The sequence below is a fragment of the Prosopis cineraria genome, unplaced genomic scaffold (assembly GCF_029017545.1).
Source record: "Prosopis cineraria cultivar Desert tree isolate PC_DT_omini unplaced genomic scaffold, ASM2901754v1 PC13, whole genome shotgun sequence".
NCBI lineage: Eukaryota > Viridiplantae > Streptophyta > Magnoliopsida > Fabales > Fabaceae > Prosopis > Prosopis cineraria.
Genome location: NW_026555344.1, coordinates 36,031,702 through 36,046,550, shown reverse-complemented (window position 1 = coordinate 36,046,550; position 14,849 = coordinate 36,031,702). Strand labels below are relative to the sequence as shown.

Below are 14,849 nucleotides of genomic sequence, written 5' to 3'. Positions count from 1 at the left end.
AGCCAGCTGAACCAATGTTACCAGACTCACCTTCAACTTTGCTAAGATGAGAAAAGTTGGAGGATCGAATTTGAGAAAGTTCTAAACTCAATGATATCAGATTCAATCTCAACTTTGTTGAGGTGGGAGAGGTTGGAGGATTAAGTTTGGAAAGGTTTCAAAAGACTCCTGCGAGTGTGAAGTACTGATTCAATAGTACTATACTCAGCCTCAACTTTGCTAAAGTAAGAGAAGTTGGAGGATCGAGTTTAGAGATGTTCCAAAAGACCCCTGTGAGAGTTGGGTGAGGAATAACTCAATTATTACCTTGAAAAAAGTTAGTTTGGGTTCCATGAGAAATGTGAGCACAGAACTAATTATGGCTTGCTAGATGAATAGCCAGTACTGTTACACTTATTACAAGGATTCTCATTTATATTCATATTCTTCAATAATATGTCTCAGAAGACCTTGTGATCCAATAGTTTCAATAACTATAATCAAAATATAATTCTTATGTAATGACGTACGCCAAGTAATACTTTTCAACGAGTGGATTTGACCAAAACGAAGGTAATGTTTATCAAAATATTTATTTTTAATTAAAAACAAAATTAAACTAGCTGACACTTGATAGCATCCAAGCCTTTCCCAAGTACTCTATATATTTAGCGAGAAGGTTCATATTTTTGTCTTATCAATGTCTAAATAAGAGTTCAATATATGCTTTTCTATATTTTTTTCGTTACATGTCAATTTCTTCTTTTTTTAATTAAATTTTTTATTGGTATATGATTTTAATACTAGATCCAGATTTTCAACTTGGATGGCAGGCAAAGCAACAATGATGGGAAAAATAATTTAAAAAGAATATTGATTTCCTATTATTATTTATATTTTTTATTTTAAAGCTGCACTCCAAAGTCCATACTTAATTTTTAATATAATCACTATAGTTAACAAAAATTAAATTTAACTATTAATTAATCAAAAAATAATATAAAAAATTATAGATAAGGACTTTGTCCTTTTATGTAATTTTTTGATTCTTTTATTGAAATTTTATAGTTAATTTTTTGAGGTTTTTTTTTATCCCTTACTAATTAATTAACAGTTAAAGTTAATTTTTTTCAATAATTAAATTATACCTTTTTTAATTTTCATAATAAATAAATTCAAGATCAATGATGTTACTGAATCTAAAGTTGATGAAGAATTTTGCTCATTTACCCAATTTAAAATTAGCCAATTTTTATCATTAAATTGAAAAATAAAATAAATTATTTTTAAAACATACAAATAACAATAAAAAATCAAATTCATTGAAAGAATGGTAAATGAAAACAAGCTTATTACAGTTGACTATAACTATTATAATTAAAAGATATAGTACAGTCAAATCAAAAAAGATATTTTAAGTCGATCCACAAGAAACCAATATATTTTAAAATTGAAATGATTGCCAATCTAAAACACCACAACAACGACAATATAAACAATAATATTAATAATAGTTAATGATTAATGATGTGATATCTCAATTGTATTATCATCAAAAGGAAAAAACACCACGCTTTGATATATTATCTATGACGTTGACCAAAAAAATATACTATCTATGATAATCAATAAGTGTTAATTGATATTCACGGATATCAACACCTATTTGTCAATAATTTATATGTGTGATACACGCGCGCGCGCGCGCGCGAATGGAATGGATGACAGACTTGGCGAGAGATGAAATAATAAGTTAATAACAATATATAAATGAAAACTATTTGTTTGTCGAAATGTTCAAATTGATAATTTATGAGGCTAAGATACTAAAATTACTCTTTTATCCTAGACTTTTAACTAACATAAATTGAGGATAATTTTCTTGAGTATATCTGTTTTTTTTAGGGCCAGCTGATATGAAGGAGTGTTCGAGTCGGTAAATCATGTTAAACTTGATGGACTAGTTTAAATAAGTTTAAAAAAACTTCTTTACTTCTCAAATAAATTTAAATTTAAATATGCTTAACTCGACTTTTTTATTATTAGAAAAATAAATTCAGACAAGGTAAAAATTGAAAAAATCTTAAATTTTTAAGATAAAAATTAAAATTGGCTAAAATAAAATAAAATAATATTTAATAATCTAGTTATTTGGGCCAATATGAATAAACTCAAAAGCTTGAGATATTAAAATTGAACGTGGCTATATAATTTTTTTTATATGTTGAGGTATTTTAAGCTTGACCCAAATACAATTAATCTATACATCCAGATCAAATATATATATATATATATATAATCAAACTGGTGATGCCACTGTATATTAGAAACTACAAATTTTTGGTTGAAAATCTTTTCCTGCCAAATGGTAAATCCTTTTATAGAGTATAACAATTATTTATTCTTTGATTTTTTTTCTTATGTTAGTTTATAAAATGAATTGTCTTAATTTAATATTGAAAGGATGGCTTGCCAATCAATTTAGTCATTAATTCCTAAATATTTTTTCCATTAAAAACTTTCCAAATTTTTTTATCTCTTTTAATTTTTAAAACTAATTTCTAATATAAATGAAATGTCTCATTTCAAGAATCGAATCCGTTGGGAAAAAAAGAATCGAATTCACATAAATGAATTTTAATTCTTAACTATTGATGAGTAATATTCTTTTTTTTATTATTCACAAATATCCTTCTATTAAAAACAAATGGTATTAAATGTTGGCAACTATTTCAACAAAAATTTAAATATTGATTTATTATGTTGTGAGACGCTAACTCCTTTCACTAAAGTTAATCTCCGGTTGGTTGATGAGTGATATTCTCCAAATACAATAACTATTTATAATTTAAATATTATATATAATATAGGTTTTCAATACAATTAAAATTTTTTTATATTTTTTTACTTTCTTAATTATAATATATTATCCTAAAAGATCATAGTCTTACTTAAAAGAAAACCAATATTAATTTATAATCACACAAAATTTATTTTTATTCATAAAAGGATAGTATGTAAATAAATAATTGATTATGCTGATCGTAAAATTCATTTCCCATAACAAAATATTGGCATTTCTTTTTGGCCAAAATGAAAAAAATATTGGCATTACTCTTTTGTTTTTAATGAGGCATAAATAATATATTATGGAGAGAATGGTAGTTAGGCCAAAAAAGTTGAATTAATGATAGTTAGATCTTTCACAAAGTTTTCTCAAAATTGAGTTGCAAATATCGATTCAAATAATTATAAATAAAAATACTTATTACAATTTAAAAATTATATTTGATATTTAAATATTTAATTGTAATTGAAACTCTTGATTTTGTAATTATCTAAATCAGTATTTTTAACTTTTTTAAAAAAAATTGTCAGAAATTAAATTATTATTAATTTAATATTTTAGGATATAATTGTCGTTCTCCCAATATGATAATAAATACTAATCTACATTATGGTAGATAGAGAATATGGTAGATCCACATCCCCATTCTTTTGTGAATGATAATTATTATAAGACATGAATTTAATGTAGGTTCATATTTTAGTTGTATGTTTGTGTGTTTTTTTAATACATAATAGAAATGTTTGAATCTTGGACTATTAATAGATAAACTTACCTCATCTTGATTGGTTGATGCTAATTATCATATTTATATTCTTCCAAATGCCTAAATACGCAAATGGCTAAAATGAGTGTGATCTAATATATTCTTGGCAATTTGGGAAAATAAAAATGTTATTGGCAACGGCAATAAATAAAAAAAAAAACAAATATAAGCTAACATTTTAACTTGTTCGTGTTTACACACCCATATTATTATTATTATTGTCCCCTAAAATAAAGGCATTGAGGCAGATTCCATTGCTCGTCGGTCATCAGGCGCAAATTCCAAAGTCGGAAGTCAAAAACGGGAAAAAACACAAGGAAAAGTCAAAATTATTTTCTAATTTGTCTTCATTAACCCCCCGGGAATTGACTTTTAAAAACATGCCATGGGTATAATTAAACGAAATATAAGTTTTAAAAGAACTTGGTAAATTTTGTTTAGATAGATTATATTTCTTTCATTTAAAAATATAAAATATTTTTAATTAAATTTTAATTTTTAATAAAAATAATTATTTATTTTTAAAATAACTCTATCTTTTTAAATTTATCCCTATTAAATATACTACAAGAAATATAAAATTATTATCAACAGGGATACTTTTAAAAAAAAGACAATGATTATACATCGAAAGACTAAAAGTGTTTTATATTTTTAAACATCCAACTCCTCAAAAAATATTTTATATTTTTGAATCAAGAGAATATATATTAATTAATACAATTATAAATAAAATTACAATTACAATAAAAATTATATTTAAAATTTAAATATGTTATTTATAATTAAAATTTTTAAATTTAAAATAATTTAAATTAATATTTATTCCACTTAGATTTAAAAGATATTAATTTTTTTCTCTTGGACTTAACTGTTCTTTTCTCAAATAAATTTTGCAATGACAATTATAAATTACAAAAATAATTGTATAAAAACATTTTTTAAAATTATTATTATTATTATTTTAAATTATAGTAGATATTCTCTCTACCTGAAATTATAAGATAATGGTAAAAAAAATTTTATTAAAAAATATAAAATAATTTAAAAAAATTAAGGTTTCATTAATAATAATTTTTTAATATTATTTTTTAAGTAGAGAGATAATTAAAATAATATTGTAGTATAATAATTTATTATGTGCGAGCATTTTTTTAAAATTAAAATTTTTATTTTAAAAAAATAAATTAATAAAATATTATTAACATACATAATTTCATCTCAAATTATTTCATAATTTAAAATTGAAAGAGTATATATATAAATTTTTCCCATTTCCCTGCCAAATTCAAGGAAAGTGGTGGCATTGTTGGGGCCCACAGGTACGGTGATTCCGCGTGGACAGAGCCTCCTCGTGCACCACCTTCCTTTATTGCAATCATCGCCGTCATGTGTTCCACGTGGCCCTTTCTAAGTGGTCGGCATTTCTTACCGAATTTCAACGATGCCATTTTCTTGTTATTTGATCCCATTTCGTGCACCGTAAAAAATAACGGCAACGCACCTGATTTCCGCTCCTCCCACCTCCCCTTCCGTTAGCAAACAGTGACGAGGGCGGCAAACGGCGCTGGTCGCACCTGAATCGAAAGAATGAAAGCCACCAAACAGCCGGCGTTAACGTTAAGCCGAAGCGGCCGTTGCACGCTACGTCTTCTCCTACTAACGCTTTTGACAGTGACGTGCCTTTCTCCCTCCCCCTCTCCCTCGCTCCCTCCCTCTCTCTCTTCCTGTTTGCTACGTTCTCCCTTCTCAGCTCTCTCTCTCTCTCTCTGTCCCTGTCTGCGTCTCCGTACAGTTTCTGTCACGCCGCAGATTAAGAGCAAGAAAGAGCGACTTCGAAATCAGAAAGCGAAGCCTATTTGGTTTCTAGGCTCCCGTCTTCAGGTACTCTGTCGAACGCTGAGTGTGACGGATTTTTTCGGTCGGATGAATTGTGGATATGCAATGTTGGTCTTGTGTTGTCGATCGATGACCATTTTGAGTGATTTAAGGTTTAGGTTGGGAGTTGTTTCCCTGGGTTATATTACTATGCAGGTTTAATGCAGCTGAACTGTGGTATTTGCTTGTGATTTTAAATGAATTCTTGGTAGATTTTGTATTTTCCTTAAAGTAAAAGGCTCAACTGAGAATATTCTAGATCACCGGGGGCTTGCATTTCTCGTTCTTCAAGCTAGTTCTCGTGTTTTTTTTCTTTGTGCAGAGATCTTCAAGGTGGGAATCGTCTACGTCTCGAATAGAATGTCAGGTACAAAATCTAAGCCCTTCCGGCATTGAGATATTGATATTGTTTTGTTATTCAAGGATTGCAGATTTGGTAACTGATAATTTTGGATTTAGGAGAGGAGGTATTAGTTCAAGGCGATGAGAGGGGCGGGAGTTTGGAGCCTGAGACCTCTGAGGATGAGCGGCGAAAGTCTCAGTCCAGATCTCTTAGGAGAAGAGCAATGACTGCCTCGACGAGGCTCACTTATAGTCTCCGGAAACGTAATAACCGTGTAGCTGATTATCGATACCCATCAATTTTGATAGAGGATGTTCGTGATGCCAATGAGGAAAAAGCTGTAAATTCGTTTCGTCAGGTGCTACTGGAAAAAGATCTGCTTCCAGCTTCCCACGACGATTACCATACAATGCTAAGGTAAATCATTCACTGTGCCGCAGTTGCTACTTTTCTATTGAGTATGCATTTTCCCTGATAGCTGAATTTCATTACTTTACAAGTCCATGGGATTTTGAAATAGATAGACTTGGGAGTTATTATTCATTCATGCTCTTTATTTCTGATTGATTCGTTTACCATAGATGCAATGTTTGGTTTCTGTACCTAATATATTTTACATCTGTCTATCGCAAATTTAGACAAATAATTCTCTACCGGAGTAATCTTGAGGTCTTTCATCTCAAAAGGGATTCCGTAACTACTGTTTCAGTGGTTCATTTGGTTCAGTCTTATCATTTGAAGAGTTCTTGTTGACATGGGGTGATATTGTTTATAATGCTTCTTTGTGTTAATTGAGTCATGCAATTCTGTTGATTTAATCAGATGAATGCTTTATCTGGATTGCCCTTCTAATCTTTGAAGTAACAATTTCTACAAGAATGTAATATGGTAATGAAGAAATCCTCTTGTATTTACTTATTTCTTTTGGCCAAATGTATTATAGACTGCTTGTTTTATTTGCAGATTTCTTAAGGCCAGAAAATTTGACATAGATAAAACAGTCCATATGTGGGGAGATATGCTCAATTGGAGGAAGGAATATGGAGTAGATTCTATTCTTCAGGTAATTTTTGTAGTAGTATGCTTTTATTCTTACTTTCTAGGAAAGCTACTATGAAAACATGATGTATTAGAACTGAAAGTTTTTAGGTACTTAGCATATTACAGGAATCAACCTGCTCCCCAAAGCATATAATTCTAGTGAGGAGAAATCCTCTAGCACTTCATTTGGAAATTGGAAGGTTTCCCAATATTCTTTGTTATTTCAGAAAAATGTTAAATCTTTCAATCTCTAACAAGATAATGTTGCATTTTATGATTTATAGGATTTCACATATGATGAGTATGAAGAGGTTCAGCATTATTATCCTCATGGTTATCATGGTGTAGATAAAGGGGGCCGACCAGTTTATATTGAAAGACTTGGCAAAGTTGAGCCTAGCAAGTTGATGAATGTCACTACTGTAGATCGATTTTTAAAATATCATGTTCAGGGATTTGAGAGAATGTTCGAAGAAAAATTTCTAGCTTGTTCTATTGCAGCCAAAAAGCACATAGTAACAACAACAACGATTCTGGATGTGCATGGCGTGGTAACTTTTTGAGCTTAGGCAGTATTCATATAAATATATGTTTTATGGCACTTTAGTTTAAAATTATTTCTTTTCCATATTACAGAACTGGGTGACCTTCAGCAAAGTGGCACATGATCTTGTTATGCGCATGCAAAAAATCGATGGTGACAACTACCCTGAGGTAATTACTACTATATGAATTAGAATTTGATGAACTAGTACATAACAATTAACATTTTTGCTAAGAATTTAATAAAAATAATTTTTTCTGATTTATCGTTTGAGTCATAAATGTTTTGAACCTTGTTTGTCATAGATAATTATTTGTGGGTTTGGCATTGGTTCTTTTGGATGGGTAGACGTCATAGATAATTACTTATCTTTTTCTATGACCTTCATAAAATTAAACAACCTGATTTTTTGAAAGTGGGATGACACTTTGTAAAACATTCTGATATCAGTATTGATTCTTTGAGATTAATTATATGGGCATCTTTGAATTTGTGTTCACTACATTGAACGTTAAGTTATGAGCTTCAACTTAAGAATTTTATTTTGAAATCTTTTAAGAGAATTCTTAATGAAAGGGAAGGAAGTTACAGTTTTCAGGATGCATTTATGATATAGCTCCGTACAGCTATGCAGTGTTTTTTGGTTTTGCTTTACCATAATTACTGGCATGCACATTATTGTCAAAAATACATGTAGGCAAGACGGAAGGAACCTAAGCTAGTTACACACATTTAAATTTTGGTCATTGAATCCACTTTACTCATCCCAAACATACTACCTCTTAATTACAGCAGTTCATGATCTTGGTCACTTGGGTATACAGTCTCCGTTCTAAATGTGGTTGTTGTTTTCAGACATTACACCAGATGTACATTGTTAATGCTGGTAGTGGGTTCAAGCTACTATGGAATACAGCAAAAAGCTTTCTTGATCCAAGGACTACAGCAAAAATACATGTATATAAGTATATTTTTGTTCATCTTCTTTGAATCTTGAAAGGATTGATCATAATGGAAATGTTATATGCCAATTTTACAGGTCTTAGGGACCAAGTTCCAGAGCAAATTGCTAGAAGTTATAGACTCAAGGTTCAAGTTGTGTTTTTACAGTCTCAATTAATTAGATGCTTTTATTTCTGTAGTAAGAAAAATAATGAGGATCTTTTATTTCTAACAGCCAGTTACCAGAATTCCTTGGTGGAAGTTGTTCATGCCCAAATGAAGGAGGGTGTATGAGATCTGGCAAGGGACCGTGGAATGATCCTGACATTATGAAGGTATGATATTATTAAAATAATGGCTTATGCATTGTTTTCACTCACGTTGGAGCATTTATTTCTCATACTTCAACCTGTGCTTTCATTTACTATTTACAGCTAGTACATGGGGGCGAAGCATTAAAGCTGACAAAAATCAGAAGTTCAAGTGACCAGGAATTAGATATCAAGTCAAATGCCAACAAGGTCACTCATAAATTAGTTAAGTGTCAGTACCTTCTTTTACTGTATATAGTCCGCAAGTCTCATTGTCCACTTTTTCACTTAGCACAAAAGGGTTTTTCTCATGTTTATAAATTAATTAAGCTTTTTGTCACAGGTTAAAAGCACTAAAATGTTGCAAACTGGATCTGCAACTGCATCAGATGCAAGGTCTAGTACTTCAGTCTTCATGCAGTCAATTCCTCCTCTAGAAGATGTGAGCTCTACTCATTCTTTTATTTAGCTAGTGATATATCTTTTTAGATTTTAGTGTTTCTGATTCTAGGCATTTACAGGTTATCTCCCAAATGAGAGATTTCATTGATCTAAGACTTTAAGATCTTGTACTTAGAAAGAAACAGTTTCATAGTGGATAGCTTGAAATCTGCATTAGCAGTTACGAAATACCCATATTACCCCTTTATGTGCAGGTCAAAAGGTGACCTGCAATTCTCTGACCCAGTTTATTCTGCCACCTGTTATCCTACCTCATTATGAGAAACAAGAACTAAGCAGATAGTAGTGGTAACACTTACTGTGTTACAGCTAAACTGTGAAGGTTGAACTTATTATAGATTAGAAGCACTAATTTATTGTACTTATAGATGTATCAACCATGTTTAATACTCCATCTCTACTCAAGTTTACACAAATAGTTTCATTGCAGTCACAATTACTTCATTTTGCACACCAAAAATATGTTAGTAGATGTTGAAACTGTAGTTTGAAGAAGTAAAAAATGCGTAACTAATGGATTCTTATCTTGTCAAAATGTTGTGCTGTTCTGGTTTCAAAGTATGAAGCTAAATGGTATAGTTGGGTTAATTCCAAAGTTAGAGTAGTTTTATAGATTCAAGTAAAATAGATTTATTTTTTTTTCTTCTCATAAATTGCCCTTTCAATGTCAAATTAGTTCAGCTGGCCTAGCATGAACTTCATTCAGTTTTTCTGCTTGTTTTAACTTAAATTCTCCAAATCAAGTTCTTTTTTAACAAAATACCCTCTACACTCTGCATCAGCAAAGTTGGTCAATTGGGTTAACGATTAGTTATATGGGCAGTGATATCATATTATCAAATACCAAATTTTAATTCAAAGGATGAAATTTAAGTGAAGAAATAAAAGAGAAGGGATAAAATTGGAAGCCTATTGTGTTCTATTTATCTTTATACATATAACTTACGGTATATTCAGGGGGAATGTCTTTGTCTTTTCGTGAGTTGTACAGTTTGCTTAATCTTGAAATCCCGTGATTATCTGATCTTGTATGAAATTTGAACTATATTTCAGAAAAGGATGAGAGACCATGCATCTATGTACAAACAAGTTGAGCCAGCCAGTACTGCCAGAGAAATTGAAGATGCTGGTTCAACTAGTAAGCTATTCCTCAGCACCACTTTTTCAATTTAGGGTGTTCAGTTCAGTTGCTTTATGACAGAATTCATGTAGTATGATCATGATGCGGCATGTAGAATGATGATTTGAATTTGCAACATAAAATGTGATCAATCTTGGTGTACAGACATGAACTAATCCAGAAGAAAAGTATACAGGGAGGAACAATATATAAAAAAGAAAAGAGGAAGAAATAGCAACAACAGATATAATTAACATTTGCTTGGCAATTTGTCACTTGGTCTGGACTTAATCTCTTCATATAACTCCTGTCCAGAATGAGTGAAAGAATGTAAGGCCATTTGTAATTTTTGAGCAGGAGGGATATTTATTGATTTTTATTCTGTTTTTTTTATTGAAAACATGTTTACACTGTATTAATTCTATGATTGTAACTTTATTTGTTCCTGACAAATTACATCTGACAGGTGATTCAAACAACATTAATTCCAGAAGATCACTGAAGAAGCTAATTCCTTATGTTACAAGTATAGTAATTCAAAGCATACTCAGAGTTTTAGCTTGTATATATTTAGTACTTGTAGGCCTTGGCAAATTTTTGGTCGTTCAGTTCACAGACAGCCAATCGAGAAGCCTTAACAAAATCCAGTCAACTGAATTGAGAAGCTGTAACAAAACCCTGTCAACTGAATCCAAGTCCGAGGAACTCTTGGTCTCTCAGGAAACAAGACATCCACTTTGGCAGAGGTTGCAGAATTTAGAAGCAGTAGTAACTGAGATGGTCAACAAACCAACAACAATTCCTCCTGAGAAAGAGGATATCCTTCGCGAGTCATTGAACCGAATAAAATGTATAGAATATGATTTGCAAAAGACAAAAAAGGTAGACCCAGTCTCCCATCATATGATAGATCATCTGAAGGGCATTGTTTGGGCTTGTTGTGTTGATTTTGTTTGCTAATGCTTTTGTAGGCACTTGTTGCAACTGCTTCGAAACAAGTTGAGCTTGCTGAGTGTTTGGAAGGCTTAAAGGAGGGTAAATTCAATGTAAGTTGCCATTGCTACTCATTAAATCAAGAAACACAATGCATGAATTTGTAAAATGAAAAAAATGACTCTAATAAGGAAACTGTAGCCCCAATGCATCCTTCCATGGACCCACCTTGAAGATCTTTTTGACAGTATTCTGATTTTTGCCAAAATCTGATAATAGCTCATCTTGCGATGGGAGATTATTTATGGAAAAAATAAAGAATAATGCCCGAGTAGTTCCAGTCCTAACAATAATAGGAATCCCTATTAAATAAGTGGTCATGATGAGCACAACGGATGATTTGAATAGCAAATCTTCAAAAATCAATTGACAACCAAAAGGTACCCAAAAATCATGCTGTGTTCCCCACCATCTTCTTTGCTCTTTCTTGAGCTCAATTCCTTGCTTCAACTGTTCTTTTACAATAAGATATTTTATTATTTAATTTTTTCAGTAAAGAATGACACCTATGTGAGAATTGAATATTTTGCACTGGTCAAAATTTAATTTTAGGAAGCTGTTTTTATTGATCTAAACTATTGAAGTATTAGTAAATATACACCAAATTTTAGAACAATTATAGAACAAGAAAGATGTAATTGCTAGTTAACATTTTCTTTATCTTCGGAAATTTAATATTAAGTTTTCAACATGTTGATGGAGCATGACAATATTAGATTCATGTAAAATATGTGGATATGATCTTTCTGATTAGAACTTTTAACTTAACTAGAACAACTCCCCCTTGCAATGCAAGAGGATTTGAAACTTTCTTAAATGATAAGGAAACAAAAAATAGAAAAATGGGGGGGAGGGCATTTGAAACTTTCTTAAATGAGAGGCAATAAAGCACGAAATCCAATGCCAACAGGGTCATTGATCTAATTTTTAATTTTTATGATATATATTTGATAGAGCACAATGGCATCATGCAATCCATGTAATTAATCTAACATAGGAGGATAAGGTTTGTTGTTGTATAATATATATTTTTGGTGGATTATGCAGGAAGCACATTCTGCCAAAAGTTATTCAGTATCATGAGATTGATTTGATTGGTGTCTATTGATCTCTTCACATAAAAATACGTGTCTGTGTATGCAAGGGGAAAAAGCAGCACCTTATTTGTTTGCAAACCTAATGCCTACAAAGCATGCTACATTTCAGTGTATTACTTAAGATTCATTAAAATGGTTTCTTCTATGGTATAGCTGGCTGGGTATCATTGAACACCTCATTAATTTCCAAAAGATAGTCTAGAACAAAGGATAGTGTTCTATGAATTCTTTGTATGAGAACTCAAAATTGATCACTTGTGTACGCACTAATAGTTGTGAACTCTTCTTAATAAACAGGGGACAAACTCATGTTGGTCCAAAAATGCTAAATCTTGTGCCCCCGGAAGATGAGTTCCGTTCTTTGAGCCTCAGTTTGCTAAGATAGCTAGTTCATTGTGCTTGTTGATTCTCTAAAGCTGAATTGCTACCGCCTACCAGACCCATACTTCTATTGGCTTACATAAAGGGATTAAAATTGTACGTGACTTTTCTTTTTATACCAACGGATTATCTCCTCTCTCACACACACGACAGTAACCTCACTCCATTAAAGAATGGGCAATACTTACACTTGCAATTCTTAAGTGTTTGCTATAAGATTTTTCCATTAAAGCGTGACATGTGGTGGGAATTTTGTTTTACGAATCAAATAGTATGATGCCGAGCTATACAAGATGTTTAGATGCTATATTTTCATCGAAAAACTTGATAGCAAACATTTAAAGAATTTTTTTTGTATGTTTTGTCCTAAAAGAAACATCACGTTTCTTCTTCTTCTTGTTGACATGCATTTTTTTCCAGGTTTGAGAAATAGGAAGAGTGGAGCAGAAACCCTCTGGCAGAGGAAGAAAAGGAAGCAGGGAGTTGTTTTTTACTTTGGAGTACTTTCTTTTCAGTACATATACCCGATTGTGTGAGTGAACCACAGTTTTTTCTTTTAATTTATTTGTTTTGTAAAGATTGTACAAAAATATGCTGAACTTGACATGTATTTATAGTAAGCAGCAATGCAGCATATAGAATATATCTGATATATTGTTGCAAATAAATTTTGAATTTTACTGTATATTATGTTTGCTCTTGAAATTCTATCTTGATCAGATAATGTTAAAAGATTTACATCTTAATGAAATTTACAATAGATATGATGAGTTCGGTATACTGTTATCTGAGATTCCTCGACAGTTAACCAAATAGATGATTCAAGTATCTTAAATTCTCGAGTTTTTTCTAATCTATGTCAGTGTCAAGTATTTAAACTTAAATTGTGAACTTCAATATTTGTCAAAGAAAATTTAATGTATGTCAAAGAAAATATGAATTTCATATATTATTTTATATTATATTATCTCAAGGAGATCCACAGTGCTTGGGAATATAGGTCCTAATACAGTCAACTGAAACCCACATATCAATTATATAAAAAGGTTATAAATGGATGAGTCTCTTTCTTTTATGGTTATCATGCCTATACAAAAATTAAATGAATGAAAATTTATGTAACCAAAAATTAATGAAAGCTTAATTATAATGATAAGTTGCAAAAATTGAAAAGGAAAAAGAACATATTCTGATTATTTTAGAAGTGAAGGTAAATAATTACTGTGGAGGTTATTATATTTATACTTATGATGTGTTTAGATTAATGATGATTTGGATTTTGATATAAATTTGAATCAAATCTCTCATTTAGATACATAAAAATTTATAAATTTAAATTTGATTTAAATCTAAATCCATTTCAAATTATAATTCTTTTGTAATTTTAAATTTCCTCTATGCTTTAGTCATTTGAAATTTTAACCATTTTAAATAAATTATTTTTTTCATGTTTTTATTATTAATACTTCTATGACTCTTGTATTTTTTTTTCATCTCTTATCGATTGAAAAATAAAAATAAACTTGTTAGTTCTAATTTTTCATTTTCATTAAAATTCATTTCATTTCTTTTTTGAAAATGTTTAAACTATCCAAACAAATAATTTTAAATATATAAATTTTAAATGTGAGATTTGAAATGCAAGGTTTTAAATTTAAAATCTAAATCCATCAATCTAAATACTACCTTAAATCCAAAATTTACAAGAAAAGGAGCATTCCCTGTATATTTTTATTCTTCTTAGTTCTTACAACCTTCCATATATTTTATAAATTTTTCCAATAATCACTTTCAACATATCCATCAATGTAAGCCCATTTTCTTAAGAGAAAAATATGTAAGCCCATTTTTATATCTAGTATTCTAGCACATAAACTTGTGAAATTATAACTAATAGGGATTGGGTGTAGTAGACAAGATTAATCCCTTATAATATAGAAAACTCATGTTTAAATCCTCGTGAGGAGATCTATTCATATTTAGTGTTTAATAATATCTTGAACAGAATTGTCTTTAATAATATAATGGATATATGCTATACATTTAGGGAGGGATTTAGATTTAAAAAATAATAATGAATATAATGATTACATAAATATCCTATGTATAATCATATATTTTGTTTTTATTGGCGGCCTTGTACT

At 30.3% G+C, this 14,849-nt stretch overlaps 1 protein-coding gene across 4 annotated transcripts; it reads left to right on the top strand.

Moving 5' to 3' along the window:
• Nucleotides 1-5,115: 5,115 nt before the first annotated feature.
• Nucleotides 5,116-13,390, top strand: LOC129291116 (phosphatidylinositol/phosphatidylcholine transfer protein SFH9). Of its 4 annotated transcripts, none has more exons than XR_008588646.1 (16): nucleotides 5,116-5,477; nucleotides 5,794-5,838; nucleotides 5,931-6,231; nucleotides 6,778-6,877; nucleotides 7,140-7,406; nucleotides 7,492-7,569; nucleotides 8,255-8,356; nucleotides 8,439-8,488; nucleotides 8,577-8,676; nucleotides 8,776-8,877; nucleotides 8,996-9,094; nucleotides 10,168-10,252; nucleotides 10,809-11,116; nucleotides 11,206-11,280; nucleotides 12,622-12,801; nucleotides 13,126-13,390. XR_008588646.1 is itself a non-coding variant. In XM_054928290.1 (15 exons), exons 2-14 carry the CDS (start codon nucleotides 5,832-5,834, stop codon nucleotides 11,235-11,237), a joined length of 1,740 nt encoding a protein of 579 aa, XP_054784265.1. In that variant the 5' UTR covers nucleotides 5,116-5,477; nucleotides 5,794-5,831; the 3' UTR covers nucleotides 11,238-11,280; nucleotides 12,622-12,761. The 4 variants fall into 4 exon arrangements, 2 of the variants coding, with proteins under 2 accessions (XP_054784265.1, XP_054784264.1); XR_008588645.1 differs by having other exon boundaries at nucleotides 5,119-5,477; nucleotides 10,701-11,116; XM_054928290.1 differs by lacking the exon at nucleotides 13,126-13,390 and having other exon boundaries at nucleotides 10,701-11,115; nucleotides 11,204-11,280; nucleotides 12,622-12,761.
• The last annotated feature ends 1,459 nt before the right edge of the window (nucleotides 13,391-14,849 follow it).